Source organism: Podarcis filfolensis (genome assembly GCF_964270895.1).
Source record: "Podarcis filfolensis genome assembly, chromosome: 16".
NCBI lineage: Eukaryota > Metazoa > Chordata > Lepidosauria > Squamata > Lacertidae > Podarcis > Podarcis filfolensis.
This window is the reverse complement of record NC_139620.1, coordinates 18,737,958-18,760,121: the sequence shown is the minus strand read 5'-3', so window position 1 is coordinate 18,760,121 and position 22,164 is coordinate 18,737,958. Positions and strand designations below refer to the sequence as shown.

The 22,164-nt window shown below is 43.8% G+C and overlaps 2 protein-coding genes across 5 annotated transcripts in view; one reads left to right on the top strand and one right to left on the bottom strand.

Annotated features, from left to right (window-relative positions):
• The first annotated feature begins 28 nt into the window (after nucleotides 1-28).
• LOC310751404 (acylphosphatase-2-like) overlaps nucleotides 29-22,164 on the top strand; it is a 34,945-nt gene continuing 12,809 nt past the window's right edge. Inside the window, exons 1-2 of one of the 3 annotated variants that reach the window (XM_083590753.1) lie at nucleotides 29-126; nucleotides 8,897-9,017. The gene's annotated coding sequence lies outside the window, so the exon portion shown is untranslated. Of the gene's footprint in view, nucleotides 127-393; nucleotides 448-8,896; nucleotides 9,018-13,021; nucleotides 13,203-22,164 lie in introns of those variants that run through there. The other 2 variants (XM_083590754.1, XM_083590755.1) reach the window with 2 other exon arrangements.
• TOP6BL (TOP6B like initiator of meiotic double strand breaks) lies at nucleotides 998-22,148 on the bottom strand. Of its 2 annotated transcripts, none has more exons than XM_083590218.1 (16): nucleotides 22,026-22,148; nucleotides 19,955-20,099; nucleotides 18,820-18,873; nucleotides 17,346-17,446; nucleotides 15,643-15,726; nucleotides 13,721-13,776; nucleotides 11,669-11,740; nucleotides 10,091-10,282; nucleotides 9,636-9,790; nucleotides 8,099-8,236; nucleotides 5,762-5,883; nucleotides 5,430-5,540; nucleotides 4,445-4,543; nucleotides 3,630-3,753; nucleotides 2,183-2,451; nucleotides 998-1,126 (listed from the first exon to the last, which is right to left on the bottom strand). In XM_083590218.1, the coding sequence occupies exons 1-16, from the start codon at nucleotides 22,053-22,055 to the stop codon at nucleotides 1,073-1,075; spliced, it is 1,806 nt and encodes a 601-aa protein (XP_083446344.1). In that variant the 5' UTR covers nucleotides 22,056-22,148; the 3' UTR covers nucleotides 998-1,072. The 2 variants fall into 2 exon arrangements, with proteins under 2 accessions (XP_083446344.1, XP_083446345.1); XM_083590219.1 differs by lacking the exon at nucleotides 22,026-22,148 and adding an exon at nucleotides 21,973-21,991.

Genomic DNA, 22,164 nt, shown 5'->3' with positions numbered 1-22,164 from the left:
CCAGGCAAGGCAGGCTGGGCCGCGTGGAGGAGCCTCCGCCTCCAGGCCGCGGAAGAGGAAGCCAGCTGAGCGGGCGGCGCAGCCAAGGGCAGGGGAGCGGGCCCAGCCCGCCAAGCAAGTGCGACGGTAAGACCCCCAGCCGGGGCAAGGCGGGGGCGCCGGGGCGGGGGCTCCACCCACCGCCCACTTCGCGGCTTGCAAGCGTTTCCCACGGCAAGCTCCACCCCCTCCCCACATTGCAGCGGTTTCACCGCGCTCTCTCCCCCCCCCCCAATCCCCGCTGCGAACAGACTGGTACCCCTCCCACCCCCACTTCATGCCCCAAGTCGATAAGCAGAATGGTTTCGTTTTCCAGTACTGTATTCATTCGCCCAACTTCTCTTCCTAGGAAGAGGGGAGCCACCATTTCTTTTTACTAATTGTAAGACAATCAGCAAATGCACAATTGTGAGGAGAGCTTCACCTACTGAATTTCTGTCTGTCATCCAGCTACCAAAGGCAGGAGCTCCCCTCACTTTTTGAAGAAGAAGAACAACAAAAAGGCTCCCCATAATTTTCTGTGTATTTCTTTTGAAACTTTCCTCCTAAACTCATGCCTCTTTGGTAAGGGCAAAAGTCCCCAAACTGTTTTGCTCTGCGCCTCCCCGTGTCTCTCTGAGCTTTCCTGCCCAGAATAGCATTGCAAATTTCTCCACCCCACCCCTTTTCCTCTGGCAAATATGGAACCTGCCTTTATAAACTACATTCCTGCCCTGTACTTCTGGTGGTTGTATGCTCTTGTGTGCATGCTCTTTGACAATGCTTTTCCTCAGGACATGCCTGCCAATACTTTTTCAGGATTCTGCACTCCAGTGAATTGGTGTCTCTCTCCAAAATTAGGCAGGTGGGGTATTTTCACTTTTCTTGGGTCCAGCAGTAGTGGTGGATATTTATTTGCCAAGGTTACATATTTGCTTTCCAATTCATCTTTGTAATAGAAGGGAAGTGAGACCATCAATGATTTCCCCCCTTTTATTGGCCTGCACAGAAATTCCAGAATGCAGAAATACAATGTCCTCAGGCTGCAACCATTTCAGGATGTCCACTTGGCCAAGTTTGAGACCTCTTGTTTCCAAAAGTGATCATCCTGTAATACAAAAGTGAAATCAAATAAGGACATCAGAGAGAAGACTATTTTCAGATTTACACAGAAGCCTGTCCTAATATTACTGTATTTTTTGCCCTATAGGACGCACTTTTTCCCCTCCAAAAATGAAGGGGAAATGTGTGTGCGTCCTATGGGGCGAATGCAGGCTTTCGCTGAAGCCTGGAGAGTGAGAAGGGTCGGTGGGCACGACCCCTCTCTCTCCAGGCTTCAGGAAGCTATCCACAAGCCTTGGGAGCCCACGGGAGTTCCTGCCGGGCTCCCAAGGCTTGCAAACAGCAGCCTGCAGCCCAAAACCCAGGGAGCGCAGAGGAGCACGCCCCGGGCTTCAGGCAGATATCCACAAGCCTGGGGATAGCAGCCTGTTCTGGGGGCTGGGGTCGGGGAAGCTCGGGCTTCCCCCGCCCCAGCCCCGCGCCTGGAGGGGAAATAATTTTTTTCCCTTTATTTCCCCCCCCCAAAAAAAAACTAGGTGCACCCTATGGGCCGGTGCACCCTATAGGGCGAAAAATACGGTATGTTTATATTCAGAGCCCCTCTGAGTTCCCACACTCTGAAGTCAGGTGGGTGGTGGCCAGGGAGCTAGTATTGTTAAATGCAGGACCAGAGAGCCTTGCTTGGTGCTAGATATCGTGCCCTTTGATTCCCCATTGAAATCGCTCTTATTTTCTGAGCCTTTCCAGAATATTTTGTACATTTTTTACATTACATGTTAAAAACAGGTTTTGACAACTAAGAGTTGTTGAAACTGATTCCACTGAAGATCTGCGTTTACCCAGTTTTGAAAAATGGAAAGGGCCTCTCAAAATGCCTTGCAAACCAGCTGTGAATACTCCTTCTCCACTCTTGGCCTTGTTTTGCAGATGGGTTGATAGAACTCACTGGTGCTCCTCTGACAACGTATTGGGGATCTTTGGCAATTAACCATATGACTAGTGGCACCTACTCCCTACACTGCTTTCTTTTGGTTATTAACTGGAACTGGGATGGGCCTTTTCATTCTGTTTTGGTTTCATGGTGCAATATTTCTTGACAAACCTGCCATAGATTTTCATTGCTTCGGATTTTCTTCACTGAAGGACCTGCAGACACCACCTGGCTTTTATCTTGGAGAACACCACACCCAATTTTAGTTGGATATGAGAAGAAAGAGCTTGAAGAGGTGCCTGATTCTGCTAACAGAGTCTTGTTCTTTTCCTTGCTTTTAGCCACCCCAGTGACATGTGGGTCTCCTGAATCCTCCACATGGATCTCCCTGCTTCCTTTTTGGCTCATTCCACCACAGTCTGAATTGACAAACAGAAATCCTGCAGAACATAAAACCAGAGCAGGACACCCTTGGTGTTCATGAAGCCACACACTCAAGTACAATTTGTGAACCACAAACATGTACAGGTGCAATTAACAATGCTGAAACAACACAAAAGCTCAGATCAACCAAACAGAACTACCATTATGCTTCTCTCATTCTTTAATTAATCCCATGTCACACACATGCAAAATTCACTTAGAGCATCTGGTGAGGGTCCGTTCTGGATTTCTTTGCCTTCTAAACCCAGATTTGCCTTCGCAGCCTTCACAGTCCCTTTGCCTTAGATGGAATTGTTCTCTGTTGATTTTTCTACAGACTTGCTAGTGTTACTTTAAATATTCTTACTATTTCTATGCTGCTTTTGAATTAACTTGTGATGGCTGTATTGCTGCTTTGAAGGTTCCTGGCAAGTCAAAAGTTGACTTAAAATTTTATTAATAAACGAGGGCCACCCACCAATGCCCTTTCTTCAACTGGATAATTTCTTATTTACATTGTAACCCAATAGCTTCATCTACTGAAAGGTGAAGAAATGACTGTACAATCCACCTTAGCCACCCCAAGTACACCCAAATTATAAATACACCCTGGTCTCCACCAAGCATAGTCTGTTCCTAAGATAATCAGCTTCAACCCTGGCTTTCAGTTGTCTCATCTGGATGCCTTGGGAGCCAAAGTAAGGCAGGTGACTAGCTGATGGGATGTTTCTCATAGGTTTAATCAGGAGTCCAGATACCACATATAACAGAGCTCCATATAATTCAGACAGACAAGGAGACTAAAGGTTAATATTCCAGACCTTTGATCCCTTCAAAATCCTACTTCAAAAGGACCTGAAGACATTTCATTCTCAACATCACAAGAACCAGCTGGTGCTAGGACTGTGTTTTGAGCATTATATAATGTAATTACTGCTGAAAATAACTCACTAAATGAGCTGCAGATTGTTAAGGAGCCACTACTGATTTTTTGTGTGTGTCCAAGGCCTATAGGGAAACCTGCAGCAGCATCGGGAGGGGCAGTGTCTCTCATCATCTAAACTCCAGGATCTCTGCCCTGCCTTTCTTTCTCTCTCTTAATTACATTAAGTACATCTGATAAAACAAGCGTTCCAACAATGTACAACAAACTGGATCTCTGTCTTGACTTCATGCACACACTTTTCTGATGTACCTTTTCCTCCTTGCTCCAGCTGTGCAGAACTGAAGTTCGAGCCCAATAACCTCTGGTGAATGGTGGGTAAAGGAAGGTCTGCACTAAGCAGCCCTACTCTTGCCTCATCGTTTTTAGGCAATGGCTGCAAAAGAAGAAAGGGACACACAATAGATCATAGAGTCTTAAGAGTTGGAAGGAACCCAAGGGTCATCTAGTCCAACCCCCTGCAATGCAGGAATCTCAGCTAAAGCATACATGACAGGTGGCCATTCAACCTCTGCTAAAAAACCTCCAAGGAAGGAGAGTCAATAATGTAAGGGAGGTGTTAGATCAACAGTACTAGAACTCTCTCAGCAAATTCACTCTGCAGGCCTGACCTGATAAGACATTTCATCTAGTCACACATATCTTTATGAAATCAGTCACTATTATTATACCCCTTTTATAGGAAGAACAAATGAGGCTCAGATTATTGATTGGCCAAGCCCACTGTGAGTCCAGGGATGAACTGAGAGCCCAAGCCCATCAGCAGACGTAGGCGCCATCTATGCAGGGCCATGGGGGCCCAGGCACTCACAAATTTTCAATAAGCACACCCCAGGCACCCTCTGTCGTTGGGGGCAACGTGGTGCACCTGTCAGCAGTCATTGTTAAAAGATATTTCTCCACAAAATGGGCTAGACAGAGATCTGAGCTGGATTCTAGAATAGATATTTCGGTGGAAGATTAACTCTTTGTTGCTAATAGTTGCAACTGTTCTGAACAGAAGATGGATGGAGATAGCACAAGGATCTAAGGATGGCCAGCAAACACACTTAAGCAGAGAAACTTGCCCTTCTGGCGTCACATGCACTGCTACATTTCCACTGGTTAAGAATGACTTTGTTGAAGGTATCTTTGATGGTCACTTGGAACTTCTGGGTATCTGCAACCTACAGATAAATAAATATAAACACAGGGAAAGAGAGAAACAGTTGTAGCTTTTACTCTCCACGAGGGAGGAGGTGAGCATGTCACTTTATTATTATTCATTAGATTTACCGTATATACTGCCCTTTATCAAAAGATCTCAGGGCGGTTCACAAGGTAAAATGGACTCACTTAAATGGAGTGATCTGGAAGCATGCTTAATTTAACTTTATTCATTTATTCATTACATTTATTTCCTACCTTTCCTCCCAGGAGCTCAAGGCAGTACAGTATACATGATTTCCTCTACAACACGCCCCTCCCCCACCGAACCATCTTATATTAACAACCCTGGGAAGGAGGTGAGGCTGTGACTAGGCACAATGGGGATTTGTATCCAGGTCTCCCCAGTCAATGAACAACACTGTAACCACTACACCAACCAGCTTCTCGTTGCCTTTGACGAGCTAACCACTTCTTCCTCTCCTCTCAAGATTGTATTTTAACTCTGAGCAGTATAGCTTGAACATGTGTTTGTTCAATTCATCAGTTCACTTCCCCCTTCTTCCACATATGCCTTTCTAAAGTAAGTTCAAGGCATAAACCTTGAAAATCTCACTTCCTTATTCTATGCTTATTTGCACAGTTGTTACACCACCAATTCCAACGGCTCAGTGACATTTATTTTATATGAATATACTGGCCTTCACCTGAGTTACAGGACAGTGTGTGGAAACAAAACTTAATAAGCTATATACCAAACTAACATTACAGATGATACAAAAACATAATAAAACAACAGTTCCACAAGAGGAAACTCATAAAATTCAACCAGACCACTCCCCCCCCCCAAAAAAAAAGCTTGGTGGAAGAGGTGCGTTGTAACGGTACCTGTAACTCTGGCCATACCTGCAAAGACTGGAGGCATTTCCTTCTGAACTCACTGTTAGTGCTGCTTGAAACTATACTTGAAATGGCATCTGCCATGATGGGCAAAGACTGTGCCAGTTTCTCCTGTTCCTGTGAAGACCCAAGAACATTGCGTGGCATTTGGATGTCTTACAGCCTATAAAAACCAGAGCAAGATTTCCCTGTCCTCAGTCCCGACTCACTGCCAGCACTGGAAATCATACCACTTCTCCAGAGACAGATCTGTGACAAGAATTTGAAGATCCCCTACTCTCTGCCCCATGCACAACTCTTAGCCTCAATGGTCCTTGTCTTCTGCAGTGAACTCTCACCTGGGACACTTTGTAATGCTGCTCCAGGATCCTACTGACCACTCCTTGGATGCAGCCTTTCACAGCTTGTTTGCTGCACAACAGGATAGGAGAGAGATGTGATAGGATCACTTGCCGGTCCCCTGCATCACACAAAGAGTGAAAATGACAAAGGATTAAATTAAGGATTAAATCTAGGTAAAGGGCAGTGGATGCCAAGTGGTCAAGCTGCAAATATTATATGCAAAAATTAGAACAAGAGGAATGTACCAAAACCTCAGAGATCACAGTAAGTTATGTTTTAAATAAACAAATACACTTTTTAATATTATATAATTGAACTGACTGGCCCTCTAGAGAAGAACCAGGAAACAGGATGTCAGATAGGGACCAACCTTTTACTCATGAGCTTTATACTGTTTGAATGTAGGAATACTTAGCAAATGAAAAGGTTGGACTTCCAAAATACCTAAAAGGGCAATGTATTTGTTAGGCCAACTAAAATGTCACAAAATAGTGTGCAAGCTTCCGAGTTCTCCAGAACTCTTCATCAGAGTGCTGGGGGAGAGGGGTTGGCCATGAGTCTGCATCTTTTAAGAGCCTTAGGTTGCAATGGAGGAGGAGGCAGCAAACAAAGTTCTGCAGGTTTCAGGTTGCACCAAGGCACCTTTGAGGAGAAACAAAAACTGATTCCCCATCTCTGGGTGGGCAGCTGTTACTCAGATCCAGTGATATTTTTCGAGGGGGACGCAGGGGTGCGCATACACCTAAACATTTTGTGAATCTAAGTTTGGCCTCATTGAGGGGCAGTATTTCAATGAGTAGGAAAATGAGAGTACAGTGGTACCTCGGGTTACATACGCTTAAGGTTACAGACTCCGCTAACCCAGAAATAGTGCTTCAGATTAAGAACTTTGCTTCAGGATAAGAACAGAAATCGTACTCCAGTGGCGCGGCAGCAGCAGGAGGCCCCATTAGCTAAAGTGGTGCTTCAGGTTAAGAACAGTTTCAGGTTAAGAACGGACCTCCGGAACGAATTAAGTACTTAACCTGAGTGTCAGGGAACTGACATCGGAGCCAGAAGTGGAGGCAAGGCTCCCAAGCGATGCCGGAGAAGGGCCCAGCAGGGAGAGAGGGGACTCATCGGCTGGGGAAGGAAATCAGCGTAACACCAGGGATAAGGGGGGGCGGATGGGGGAATCGGAGAGGGGGCTCCAGGACTCTTCGCCGGAGACCAGCGGGGAGAGCACAGGTCCTCCGCTACCCACACCCACCCTGCGCAGAAGACTTCCGCGCAGGGAAAGTAGGCGTAGACTTGGCGTCAAATAACTTCTTTGCTGGAAGAAGTTCAAGAAACGCCCACTGACGGATTCTGCTAGCGACTGAAACAGCCATGAAGTGAAGGGCTGTCCAGCCAGGAAAAGGTTTAACCAGGCAACCTCGCCAGGAGTGGCGGCAACTTACGCACGAGCAACCCCATATAACCATTACACTGAGGTACCACTGTACCCCTAAAACTTTTTTAGGGGAAAAAAGCACTGCTCAGATCTGTCTCCAACCTCAGGGAAAACATACAGGTTCCTTGTGTTTATTAAAAATATAACTGTTAAGTGCTGTGCTTGATAAAAGTAAGCCAGAAAAAGCTAAACTAGGCAGCTTTACCTAGCTGGAGCTGTTCCTCTCAGCAAATCCCCTAAAGCAGAAACTTTCATGGCAAAGACAGTATCCTCCTCTTCAAATATGAAAGACTGTTTTTTTAAAACCATGAAAAAACAAGTAGGGGATTACATGTTGAGAATTGTATAATGATGCATAGTAGGGAATCCAGAACAATTGATGAGTATCTGTTCTAGGATTCGAGCATGTTAAGGACCAAAAGTAGTGAAAAGCTAAAAGAGTGCACACACTTGTTTTGGCTCTGCTTCTCCAATGCCCTGGATTCTGAATCTGTGTGCATGCTCTTCTGCTCACAGCCAGTGTTGCAAATTGTTCTTTAACTGGGCACTTATTTGAGGGAAATGGTCTCTAAACCACTTCCCCCCACCCTGGCAATTTGCATTTTGTCTGCCGCCTTGGGCTCTTCAGAAAGAAGGGCAGTGTATAAATAATAATAATAATTATGATTTGCTTTGTTTCTAGAGACAACAGCTGTGAGGCCCCACTAAATGTTCTAAAAACCACATCCGCAAAGAATTTGTATTTTTAGTGTGGGGTAAACATGACCCTAAATCTCAGTTTAAATAATTCATCATCTCTGGCCAGTCTTCAGATGGCAGATCATTCCAAAACTCATATGGTACATTATTCTATTACACTCCCCAGAATAATGTAGAAATATAAATAAATAGCAGTGTGTACAGAAATTATAGACTGTCTTGTCATTAAACTGATCTGAGTAGCTGAGAAAGAGGAAGAGCAGTAGCGTTTGTTCCTGAGCATCAGAGTCCTGTTGGTGGCTGGTATGAAGCTTGTATCTGATATCAGGTTTTGCCGTATCTAAGAGACAGAACACATCACATGGCATATATAGATAGCACCAAGGATGAATGACTGTATCAAAGCAATTGAATGGTGTCAGGTAAACTAATTCCCCAGTATGTGCTTCACCCCCAGTTTTTAAAATACCTATCTTTTTGTTTTGAAACTCTTTAGTTTAACACCCCTGCTGTGCAAGATGGCAGATTTGAAGGCACTTTGAGGGCATCTGAAGACATTCCATCTTTGTACTTATGTCCACCTGCATATAATGATTGTGCAATAATTTTTTAAAAAATTATTTAGATTTGTATTGCAAAGCTATAAAAAAAATCAAGTAGTGCCAGCATCTCTTTTTAAAAGGAGGCTGGAGCTCAGGGCCATTTGACAAGCCCTTAAGTCCGCCTCATCCTGGAATAGTCAGTGAGGATGCATGTCATACTGTATAGCCAAAGCCCAAGTGAATCATCAAGGCAGGTTTTTTTCAATGCTATCTGCAGGAGGGAGACCACCCTCCTGTCCCTCTATTTCTCTAACCTGTTCTGTTATATGTTTCAAGTTGTTTACAGTTTAAAGAAAGAGGCTGGCCTCTTATGGTCAAGCTGTATCACAAACCAGAAGTCAGTGGAAAGTTACTTCCTGCTCCAGCTGGCCACTGAATTTTTTTTACTCTGCCTCCAGGAGAACTTAACCCTTGCCTCTGTGTTCCACTCCTCCACTGACCAAGAAGCAGTGTGTTCAGTTTGAATGCAGAAGACACAGATTCCAACCTCAGGCTGTGAAGTTCAGTGGATGGCCTTAGGTGAGCCACTCATTTCTCTCACCTATACCTAGAGACCTAACTACATGTTATATTGGTCGCATGCTTCCTTGCATGGTCCCTAGTTTCCCCACCACCAAATGTGTTGTTGCATGAGTTTTCACCAAGCATGAATGCTTGTTCAGTCATGTGTGATTATCCCTCAGGGTCCATTCCAGCTCTACAATTCTATTATTCCCAAATACTGTCCAATCACGCTTTTCCGTGCAAATATCCATATGTTCTTCCTAAACCAGTGATGATATCCCATCAACCTTCTGCTTAATTTCTTTCATTCTAGCCAAATAATCCCTCCTTCTTTCTCGCATTTCATTAAAAACAACAACTTGCATTGGCTATTTCTGTTCACCAGATACCACCAGAACATTTTTCTTTTCTTACTTGTTACTTCTATGCATGAGTTGCTGGCAACCCTAAGTTATGGAGTTCTTGCGAGGGTAATTAGGAAAGTTGTTATTTGCACTGAAAATACAATATACAAAATATTTCTGCTTTCAGTCCCAGGGGTTCATGAGACTCCCCCAAGAATTTACATGGATAGCATATATTTTTCATGTTCACACTGGGCACAAGTAGTTGTGCAAGTGACAAAGATATCACCTTTACCTTCTTCCCAATGGGGATCTGAATTCAGTGTTGCCTGATAGCCATATTTCTCCCATGCTATTAGACATGAAGGATCTTTAAAAAAAGAACATGATGCTTCCTTTGTGGAGAACAATACAGGCAGACCTGCTGGGTCATAAAGAAAGATATATTACTAGCTAAGGAAAAAAAATCAGCAAATGAATGGTGGTATTGATATCACAGTACATGGGCGTAGCCAGGATTTTTGTTGGGGGAGGCAGGACTTGGTTAGGGCGGGCAGGACATTTGTTGCAGGGGGGGCGGGGAGGGCAGAACCAACATGATTGGTCAGTTAGTTAAGTATTTCTATTGTTTTACTTGATGGGGGGGGCAGCTACACCTATGTTACAGTAGACCTGCAAACAGTGAACCTTACTCCATATAGATTCACTTTGACCTTCCACTCACTGATCACAGCAAAGGATACAGAGACAGCAGCTATTTGTGCTGGCTTGTTAGGGTATGGTTTCTGGCAGGGACACAGGGAGACAACAGGCATGAGCCTTAGCTCTCCACTGAAGCCTCTTTCAGCTACCTCATCTGGAATTAAGAGGCAAATTGGCTCACCAGTCATGGGGTGGATTTTGTCACAAGATGAAGGCACATCCCTGGCTGCTGACCTGGTCATACACATAAAAGAAAGGGATAAAGGGGTTTAGGAAGAATACAAGGAAATAGCAGGAGGAAGGCAAGACTGGCCATGGGCTAAACCAGCTTTCTCCAACCTAGTGTCCCTCAGGTGTTTTGGACTGCAACTCCCATAAGCCCCAGCCAGCATGGAGGGCACCAGCTTGAGGAAGGCAGGGCTAAAGCATCGTGTTTTCAGGCCACATCTGACATCTACCTGCACCTAACAGTGGGACCTGTACTGCGTTGACAGTTCAGATACTTTTGTATCAATCAGCACTCTATTAGGTTTGTCACATCTGTGAGCCAAACAAATTCAAATTATGCAACCAGGGGAAAAAACCCCACATTTTGTGACTGGTTATAATTTGCTCAAGTTACACAGACTCACATAAATTTCATTAGAACACTATAATTTATTTTTGAGCAAACATACATGGGATTGCATAGCACCTTCTTTTTGCCACAGGCTAACTTGTACACACACACCACTTTGTGTAGCAAAGCATGGTGAAAATCTCTTACAGTCAGTAAGACAAGTGTAGCCTGCAACAAAATGTTGCAGTGTATGCTTGTTTACTAATGGGAATCCTTCTGTTTAGGGTTTCAAGCCATCCAGCCTGCCATGACGCCCTCCCCCACAATTATCCACTCAAAGTCCCTTAATTTTCCATGGCCACCTGGAGGGCATCTGAAGACATTCCATCTTCATACTTATTTAGGGGGTATGTGGCACTGTCTCATAGGTGCCTATGACAGATCCCACTTGGCGGCTAGCTTTGGTTTTTCTAAGGTGCTTGTTTGACAAAAGCCAGGGATCCTTACTACACATCCAGCTCTCTGCTCCCATGTCCACCAGATGGCAACACAGACTGCTTATGAGATAAGGTGTTCTCTTCTACTTCTTTTTTTAAAAAAATCTCAGCCAGTATTTTTGCAAGCAAATAACTGAGGTGCCTAAAGCAGGGCTTTGTGACCAGAAGATTAAGGAGATGAAGCAAATATTCTGGCGCCCAGACTCCTTCACCCTGCAGCAGCATTGCTTAACCCTCTCAATGTCTGGCATTCATCCTAAATTCAAATTCGGCCAGCAATGGAAACTTACTAAGGTCACCTACAACAGTGCTCTAGCAGAGTTCCCGTAAGCTGACACGCGGCTTATACAAAAGAACTTCCAGTCCATTGTGCCCAAAATCTTTTGGCTCCAGTTTTGTAAAACAGGAAGAATAACAGTTCTGCCCCCTTTTAATCTTTTCATCATGCCTCGTACAATCCCAAACATTCCACTAGTGTCCCTGAATCCCATCTCCTTTATTAGTGCTCAACAGTAACTGCTAACTTAGTGCCTGCAGTACAGACCCCTTCCTCCAACTCCTCACCTCACAAAGTGATTCCCTTCACTCAGTAGTCTTGTCCCACCTTGCAAACATGTGGCATCTCCCCTCTCTGTGCTAGGAGCAGAAGGAATATATATTTTGAACAATAACAGCATTTGTTTTGTTTTGTTTTATCATGAAACAGAACACCAATAAAAATACATAAACAAGACCCCTTCTACACCCTTTCCTTAGCAACCAATGCTCACAATTTTCAATTAGCACTGCACACATTCTAAAAGCAGCAACACAGAATATGCTGCAGCATGACCAAGTTTTATGACTGGGCCAGTCAATTTTCAAGAACTTTAAGGCACTTGAACTTTAGGGATAATAGCTTGGACCTGGACACCATATCCATCTTTTGAAGGGGAAAGAGAGAGACAAATGGAGATAAATAATATAAATAAGTGGGACCTACAACATGTCACAGAATAGAGTACTACCATTTAGGGCACTGAAGAGAAATGAAACAGCAGCAGCGGATTTGCTTTGGGTTTTGCTTTGCTTTTCAGATTCTCCCAGGTTTGGGAAGTTCATTTGCTTTCAGTTATAGAGAGTGCAAGATAATTATGTTTAGAGTCCTCTGATAGTTTCAGGACCTTTAACATACAAATTACACTGGGGTGTATATGCTTACAACTTCACTGCTGATAGCCACTTGCCAAAAGTGAATAACAACTCCTCCCTGAAAAGGAGCTAACTAAATGCACTACTGAAAACACTCTGACCTGCAGACAAGACATAGAAAAATCCAGAAGTATCTGTAAAATGTGGATTCTGCAGTTTTTTCTTATGGACCTTTTCTTTTTAAGCTAAAATAGAGAATCAAAACAGCTCTTCCTTTGTCCTTTATATTCAACAAAATGGTGCGTGAGATTTTAGAGGTATTGATAAAAGGGAGATGAAGATTATGTTTTGAGATTAGGAACAAAAATTCTAACACAAACAATTTAAGATAAAGGAAGTCTGGGCAGTACCATCCATCTCCCCCCCCCCCCGCCCGCCCCACTTTTTACCAGAAAAATGAGATTGGGCTTTAGAGCTGCAAGACTGGCTATGTACATATTGTTGCCTTAAAATGTTGCTAGGTCATTCTTTTTCTCAATTCAGATCAAAGCTGGATGGAGCAAAACACATAAAAATGCAGTATTCTTAAGAAATGACAGGATAGTTACGGATTGTGGCTAACATTGTGTGCACACTTCACAAACCAGCAGCAGGTGCACATTGGATGCAGAGTAAACAGGAGTGCGCACACAGCCTTAATGTTAAATAAGAGCCTGTTCAGCCTAACACAGGCCACACTGCCAAGTGCCAAATCATTGGCAACTTATTCAGGGCAGTTAAATTTCAGACTCTTCTGAAGCCATTGAAAGGAGAACAGGACATCCTTTGTTCTTGGCACACACTGAGTAGGAACTGACAGCAAAGCCACCAGGACAGACCTGCCTGCAGAATTCAACACGGGCAATTCTGCAGACCAAATGAGATTGATAGAAACTCTCACAATCTCTCCTGTACTCAAGGAAAACCTGTAAGTACGTTGGCCCTAAAATGTTTAGTTTAGAAACCATATATACATTTGAGATTGAAGTGTGCCTGTAGGCTTTTGAAGTGACAACAAAAGACAATAAAGACATCTAGGTTTAGCAGTTTGGACTTATGCTGATGAAAGAAAGCCCCAAGTACCTCAGGATACATGTTTGGGTTGCAACCCTGAGCAGGAGCTGCCCTGCTAGCAGGTAAAGGATGCAATATTGTTTTTATTTTGGGGGAGGTGGAAGTTCAGGTCCCTTGTAGTATCATACAATGATTATGCTATACAGGGTCATGGTTAACTCAGTCATGGATAATAGGTGTTTCAGGTATCTCCCACACCAATAGAGAAAAGGCATGCCTCAGCTCTCTTGTTGCCAGGCCAGGGGCTGGGTTCTTTCCCCCCCTTTTCAGCAGGCGTGATAACTATTGTTTCATGTCAACTGGCAGAACAACTGAACCTTATAAACCTTTTACAGCTATCAATATTACTTTGTGGTGGAAACATTTACTCACTTATAAGTCTCAGCAGAGATTGAGCCATTCACTTTTACACAATAATGAAATTTTACCTACGGAGCAGAGCAGTAGAGAATTCAAATTAGACTCAAAACAGCAAAGAAACATAGGAAGTGGCTTTCTATCAAGACAGACAATGGGTCCATCTAAGCTCAGTTTTGTCTCTTGTGTCATCTGGGGGTGGGGGATGGGCAGGGAAGATCTGCATCCCGATCTGTGCTAGGATGGAGAAGTGCTGAGAGACTGCAGTGCCCATGGTAAGCCAGGCAAAAAGCACAATGTTTTAGTAAAGAAGGAGTGAAAATTAATAAGGAATATGGGGGCTGTGATGGAAGTTCATAAGAAACAAGGGGAAATGAATAAGTGGTGAAAAATAATAAAAATAATTTGTAATGGCAAGAAATACTGGCTTCTACCATGCCCAACCTTTGCACTTCACCCACCCACTTTTGCACTTCAGCCATGGACACTTCGACATGTGGCCCCAGAGGGTTTGCCACCTGTCAATCCCTGGAAAATGTTAACCATCCCTCGTCTACACTGTCTGGCAGTAGCTCTCCAAGGTCTCAAGACAGGAGCCTTTCCCAGCCCCAACAGAAGATGGCAGGGACTGAACTTGGGAACTTTTGCATGCATAGTATACTGAGCTACAGCCTTTGCCTGTAAGACTGGGTAAGAAGAGATGGGATCCCCACAGTAATCAATATATTTGTAGCTATAACTAAGTACAGGTGAGCCATACGAAACACAAAGTAATTTTACATCCTGCAGTATAACCTACGTCCAAGAGTTTAATCTGAAAATGTTGGCAAGTATCCCCCCCCCTTTCCTGCAGCATAGTGGGTGGGCTGAAGGAAGAATACCTCTCAGAAAGTGCTATGTTAGTCCTCAATCCTGACATTGGGAGGCATGGCTTCTGAGTTGGAGATATGGCTTCCATGAGGTTCTCATCCCCAACAATCTCTACTTTTACAGAACACACTTAGGCTGGTGCACATTTATTTTCAGTGTCTAGGTGGTGTGTTGACTGGGGGCTGGGAGTAATACTGAAGTACTAGCTATGTCTCTCCCCTTCCTGCCTGTTCTTTTGTCAATCAACCTACAGCCCTCATATATTCCAGTTAACTTTGCACCTGTGCTTACTGGCATGCTATCATTAAGCAATCACTCCTCAAGAAATGCAGAGTAAACTTTGCATGAAACCCAGAGTAAACAATAGGTTTATATGCAGACAATGGCTGTGTGCATTCCTAGTTCTGTCCACTTCACGCCCTAGCTCTGCCAGCAACCAATGAAGCATGGCAGATGTGGCAGGCACTAAACCCATTTAATCTCATTCCCTTTTAAATACCTTTAGACACAATGTGTGTACACACCAAGCCCCATGTCGGCATTCTTCATATTGTATAAGAACTGTAAAATATTCATTTTCTCCCTTGTATGAAAATAAAATGAATAAAATCAAGTCAATCAACATGGGGGGGGATCCTAGCACACGGGTAGGCAAACTAAAGCCTGGGGGCCAGATCCGGCCCAATTGCCTTCTAAATCTGGCCTGCGGACGGTCTGGAAATCAATGTGTGTTTTCACATGAATAGAATGTGCTCTTTTATTTAAAATGCATCTCTGGGTTATTTGTGGGGCATAGGAATTCGTTCATTTCCCCCCAAAAAAATAGTCCGGCCCCCCACAAGGTCTGAGGGACAGTGGACCGGCTCCCTGCTAAAAAAGTTTGCTGACCCCTGGGTCTAGCACCTGGACTGCTTCAAAGGTCAAGAATGAGAACTATCCTCTTATTCAGCTCCTTGAACATCTTCCTAGCCCCCCAACGTAGCACCCCTGTTTTCAATCAACTAGTCCTGAGGAGGCTTCAGATGGAATTATATTCTACAAAACCAAACGCAGAAGTGGAATCTTACTGTTGTGTGTGTAAGGCTGATCCGGTGGATGAATTGCTTCAATGCCAAACAGTCCTCCTCGATAGCCCCAGATTTCTCATCAAGCTGAAAAGCCACAAGATGCACCATGTTAAGAGCCCCTTTCCAAAAACTTTGCCTTAAAGCTGTATTTTATTCCGTAAGCTACCAAAGATCTCAATTTATTTCACGTCACCGCTTTGCGTGGCCATCAAATCCTCAGTTTCAATTTAGAGACTGAAAACACTGGTGAGGGAAAGGAGAGGGCATGCAATTCTTTCTTTGTTACTGTAAAGCACTTTAAGCCAACCAGGACCTGTGAAGTGCAGCACTTTATATTTCAAACAAACAAGACTCCCGTTTCCTCTTACTGTCTGTTTTTTGAAATGTGGGAACCAATAAATTTTTAATACATCTGTTTGCACATGGCACAACCCACTCCCTTACATAAGAGAGACCGTGCAAGGGGATTTTTTTCACTCACCAGTTCAAATTGGAATCTAGGTCCTTGAACCTGTCATTATGCTGTAAAGAAGAATCAGGCCACTGATAGTTGTACCAGAAGAACTAATGTGCTTTACATTTATGGTGGTGGTGCAGGAATAACTCCCTGCCTCCCAGCAGTTTTCTGTGGATTTTAGGCATCTATATAGCCCATTTTACTGTACATATGTTCTAGAAAACACTGTGACAGCAACGGCAGTTTTGGAGCAGGTTTCAGTTTTGTAGGGCAGATAAGTAGGGCTGGTCTACAAAGCTGTCCCACCTAAACATCTCTCTGAAGAGAAAGCAAGAGGCCAAGATACAGTACATGAAAAAGGGACAGCTGCAGATTGCCACCCTCTCACAGTTGTGAAGACTGGCACCATAAAAGCCAGAGGCTTTTGGAGATGTGAGTTCAGAGGCCCAAGACTCTTAGAAATGAAAACATGGACTTAGACTATGGTTGTTAAAATAAAAAAAAAGTTAACATCACCTCTAGTTTGGCCCTCAGTCCTCTGCAGGAACAGCGGTAACATATTTATTTGCAAGCAACTATTAGTAAAAAAGCTAGAGACAACTTTCAAGTTCAGGCAGTTGCAAAAAAAAGACCCCCTCCCCAAAAAAGAACTAGCAAATCCTCCTGGGGCTTGATCTTACAGCAAAGAGCTATGAAGCTTTCATTGTTACATGGAAAGATATAACACCTTGCTGTTAGATGCAGCTGCAGTACATTTCTAACCAGAGGCCTCACAGGAAATCTAATTGAAATATTGCAGGCCAGATCTTATAGGGCATCAGTGTTTGAGGAAAAGCAGCAGCAAGGATTTTAGAGAGATTTATAGCTAGCAAAACTGCAGACAGGCCAATATGTCCTCATAATTGTTCACAGGGCTGGCATCAATATGTCCAATGCCATCGCATGGGTTGTCCACATTGTGTACACATTCCCATTTACACTGCATCTAGTGTGCTCCAACTGCTAGTTTGGGAAGAAGTGAACACAAGTCATTAGCCACAATCCATATCTTTCCTGCAGTTTCTAATGAAATACTGCATTTTGATGTGTTTTTCCCCATCCTGTTTTGATCCAAATTGAGAAAAGGAACAACCTAGCTGTGTTTTAAGGTGGTAATATGTGCACAACCTAAGGTATCATCCAGGCTCTGCAGGATAATTTGCACCAGGCTTGAGAATTAAGGGCCAAGTCCACAAAAGAGTCTAACCTCAAAGGAGAGTTGAAAAGGCATGATGTCTATACATTCATGGGGACACCCCCTTCCACTCAAGGCTTTGCTCTGGCATAAAGGCAGCAAATCTTTCATTTCTGCAGGAAGGAAAATTACTAATGTAAGACAAACATTGTTAAGGCCAGCAAATACGTAAATCCTGTTCTCTGGATGAAACTATGGTTAGAAGACACAGAACGGAGGTTTGTATGTAGCTGTCCACAATACATCTTCCTTACAATAACTCAGGGATGGTGCAGACCTTTTAATGTTGGTTCCAGGTGCTGGTTAACAGGAACCCAGCATTAACAGTGAATAAGACTGGTACTGGCTTTTCCCTTAATGGTGCTTAAGGCATAGGGAGATGACCACTACAGTATATTTGGGAAGATTTAGTGACCAGTGGTCAATCTGCTGTCCAGGAGCTAACTGGTGATGGGTAATTTCAAAGCCCCCCTCCCTTCTTTTCGCTCTTTATCTTTAAACAGGACTTTGACCAGGTAACCTTTCAAACCGAGGTCTGCCCTTTAGAGAAGACTATCTGGCTTACAAAGTAGAACACATAGCCACCCAAAAAAGATAGACAGGGGGAATTCAGTCTTGTGAAGGGAATGGGTGGGAGGATGGAGCACACATTCATACAGTTGGCTTCTTAATTATGCTTAAAAGGAAGCCAGTATGATGTCTGGACCAGTAAGCGCTGAGTGAATTTGCAATATTAGGACTCAGGAGGGAATCCCTATGTTTGACTGATCGCTTATAGTAATCTGTGGCTTTGCTCACTTGCCTGAAGCATCCCAAGTTACTGTTCTGTGGGTGGTGGTCAGGATTGTATGGGTCAAGGGAGGGGAGGTGGGTGGTCCTGTCTTTGGGCATATGAGGACTGAACTAAGTGGCCTTTTTTAGTCTCTTCCAACTCTGGCTCTAAAATGAAACTAGCGAGGTTTATATTTAGGACAGCTTTACCATGTTTTATTAGTCTGAAGGAGGAGACACAGATAAATCTCAGGGGAACACTGCTGTTCTTGCTGCGCAGAAACTGTGAAATTACCTGGCACCAACTAACTTCATTATGGGAAGAAAAGCAACTAGGCATTAAAACTCTCCCACACTGATGTTAGCATAGCATGTGAACAATTTCCTACCTAAGGCCATGGTTATATTATGTGGAGTAAGGTAGGACAGGCCTGAACTGATTCCACAAGGCTCAACTCGTGATTCCCCTCATCCTGTTACAGACAAATCATGCCCCACCGTAGTCTTCTAAAAACAGTAGATGTCAAAAAAGGTAAGAGATTGCCCCTGCCTCCCCCTGTCATAAATTCAAGCACTGCCTGGGCCTTCTAAAGCTACTTGTAACTTAGTACATTATTATGGGATGCAAGCCTTAAGCCTGAGCTGTCTCCAAGATCAGGAAATCTACAGCCACAATCTGGAACCTTCAGACATTGGTAACTGAAAGGCTATTTACCTCTATACATCTGATCACTGAGAAGTTTGTAGCAGAAGTCACCTTTTGCTGAAACTGCAAGGAACAAACAAGGGACAACTTTTATTTACTGTATTTTATTTCATATTTCTGTTAAGTTCTATGAATAATGACACATCAAAATACAGCTTCCAGACTTGCAGTCTATTGCACCAAAACCACCAAATAGTCTTGTGGCACCTTAAAGGCTAACTCGTTTTTATTATGCCATATAACCTCTCTTCATCTGATGCATGGAGTGTGATCAGGTGTCAAGGGGAAAAGGCAAAAGTCACGAGTTAAATGGCAGCGGAATGCAAAAAGTAAGGTCTGTGACAACTCAATTACAGCAGAAATGTATGTAAAATCTGCTTCACGACAACAGTAATAGGAGATTAAAGACTGGTTGTAGCATCAGGGAGCGTGAGTACCTCAAGTGGTAAGTGCTGGGAGGACAGGACTATGTGTGCCAAGTGGCCTGCCTTGCACCTCTTAAGCTAGCTTCCTGCCTACATGTACAGTGGTACCTCGGGTTAAGAACTTAATTCGTTCTGGAGGTCTGTTCTTAACCTGAAACTGTTCTTAACCTGAGGTACCACATTAGCTAATGGGGCCTCCCGCTGCCATCACGCCGCCACCGCACAATTTCTGTTCTTATCCTGAAGCAAAGTTCTTCATCCGAGGTACTATTTCTGGGTTAGTGGAGTCTGTAACCTGACGCGTCTGTAACCCGAGGTACCACTGTACAGTGAACAATGCAGACCTGTAGCCAGTGTTCTAGTAAGATTTAGCTGCCAATCAAGTCAGCTTTTTTGTATGAAATAGGAGGGAGTGACTTTTTGTCCTTTGCTCCAAGCAGCAAAATGTATTGGGCTGGCACTGTGATGAAAACACAAATCAGTTTAACTTTGCTGAGTAAAATGACAGTACAATGGGAAAGCTGGAAACAGTCATCCAAACTATTGGTAGTCATGCAGAGGGCAAGAGGGCCTGAAAATGGTTGCCCGGGTGGGTGGGTTATTCCTAGTTGGTAAATATGAGGGCATTATCAAGTTCCACCTGCCTTCTTTTTTTACCCCTCTGTAAAATATAGACATTGTAAGAGTCCTTCTGAAGGCACCATTTAAACTATACTCACTAGTAGTAGTACAGTGGGAATGATGCACACGCTGGAAAGAATCTTCAATGTCCACCGAAACTACAAGTATCCCTTCTAATGTGGAAAATCCTTCTGACTGTTTTTCCTTTGCATACCGAAGGCGAACAAATAGATATTCTAGAATCTGAAATTGTAAAGAGCCTTGTGAAACATGCAATGAAACATGTAATCATATACACAAATTCTGTCCTGAAAGAAGAGTGTGGACACACACTATCCTGTTCTACTAATTTGAGCACTGGCAGGATTGAAACCACCACCTGGAAATGGGATAGTCTGGTGTCATGCCCTAAAAGCTTCAATGGGATTACAGGCAATTCTGGGTCCAAGGCGGCATTCAGTTTCTCTTACTGCTACCACACAATTCTAGAATACCAGTGTTACTCAAAGCTTTTCTTTCATCCCAAGGATTGTGGTATGATTTTTTACTGTGTCTATTTTGAATTTCCAAGCAGGGTTCTTTCTCTAAAAGGTCTGAAAATCAGAAATAACTATAAGGAGGTTTTATTTTAGGATAGAGGTCTCATCCAGACGAGTTCTATATAAAGGTTATCAGTCTTAGAAATAAATATCTGCTACTGGGTTTTTTTCTACTTTTGCTTCCTGAAACTGAATGGATCAGGCGCTCTTAATCCAGGAGTAAATTCTGAAATCTTGGCTGGGGAATCACAGCAAACCTGGAGGGAGAAAGTCCTTTGGAAGAAAACAGCTTGCAACAACAAATGTTGTCTGTCCTAGGGGAAGAAAATGTTTGGGGGAAACACTGGCAAAGTATACTGAATAGCAAAGCCTTTCTCCTCCAGCAGCCCTAGATTCTGTAATCCCTGGCAGCAAGGTAAAAAGTGGATTAGAATGTATCAGGCAGCACCACTGCCAGCATCATTATCTCTTCACAGAGTTTTTCCCTCAGGTGGGAGGTTTCCAAAATGCCTCGCATCAACTGAATGCCTTTGATTTGGCCCCTAATGTTTCTCTACATGATATACAAAAACCCTAGCTTTATTTTGACCATTGAAGATTTTGCTCAACAGAAGGTTCCCTCAACCTGAAAGCCACAAGGCCCTGAGCAATATACATGTGTTCTCAGTGGCCACTAGAGGGTACAATAAGAGCATGTACATCAATTAAGCATAGAGGCTATAATATATAATGCTGACTCTGGGCCATGTTGCTTCCCAGGTCAGATAAAAAGAAATTGTATTCAGATGCAATTATTGTAGTCTCCCCCACTAAAAGACGCCGTTCAGATTATCTGTTTTGGTCTTCAGCACTAGAACACTTTGGCCATGTAGGTTATACTACCCAGACTTTACAGAAAGGGAAATTGAGACATTAAATGAAGCTAAAGTTAAATCCAAGCCCTTCTTTGGAGGGGGTCATGTGCTTTAAATGTGCACCAGATAAGCTTTAAATGAATGATGTGGATTTCAGCTAGAAATTTAGGGAAATGGATAGTTTCCATTGTTATTTAGTCCTGGTGCCTATCCATGCAGTATATCCCTGAAACGATGTGATGTTCTCTTTTCTTTTTCTACCTCACAGATCTGTGGGGAAAGCCCATTATGTAAATTTCAACAAACAAGGAAAACCCCTGACCCCAAACTTCTGCCCCCTTCTTCCACAGTTCTTTCCTCTACCTTCCCTCCCACGAGCTGACCTCAAAAATTTAGGTCAACTTGTTGCTCCCAATATTGTTATCACCTTGCCACCTTTTCTTCCTACCTCAGGCCAGGCCTCCCATTCCCCACCCCCCATCCCAACACCACCTCACAGCTACAAGCCCACCTGCTCCTCCTTGGTTCCCAGCACCCTCAACAACCTCCCCATCCTTATCCTCACACATTTTGAGGCGGTGTTTGTGATACTTATTACGTATAGTTGTGAGCTATGAGGGGGTTAATTAGCAAGGCAGAGAGAGTATGTGTGCGTTAAAATTAGCCCCCTCATAGCTCACTACTGTCAACCCCCCCTTCTTTTTTCACTTGAATCCATCACACATTTCAACCACATGAAACGCCTTCCCGCCCCATCCCAGGGGGCGCGCGCTCACCGTGCGAGTTGCCAACGCCACGTCCCCCATGGCTAGGCGCGCGGCCGTCTCTTTTCCCGCGCAAAATTGGACACCATCCCTCCCCCCCCCCACTCGGGGACAGGAAAGCGCGCCCTCGCCAAGCGCGTCCCCGGCTCCT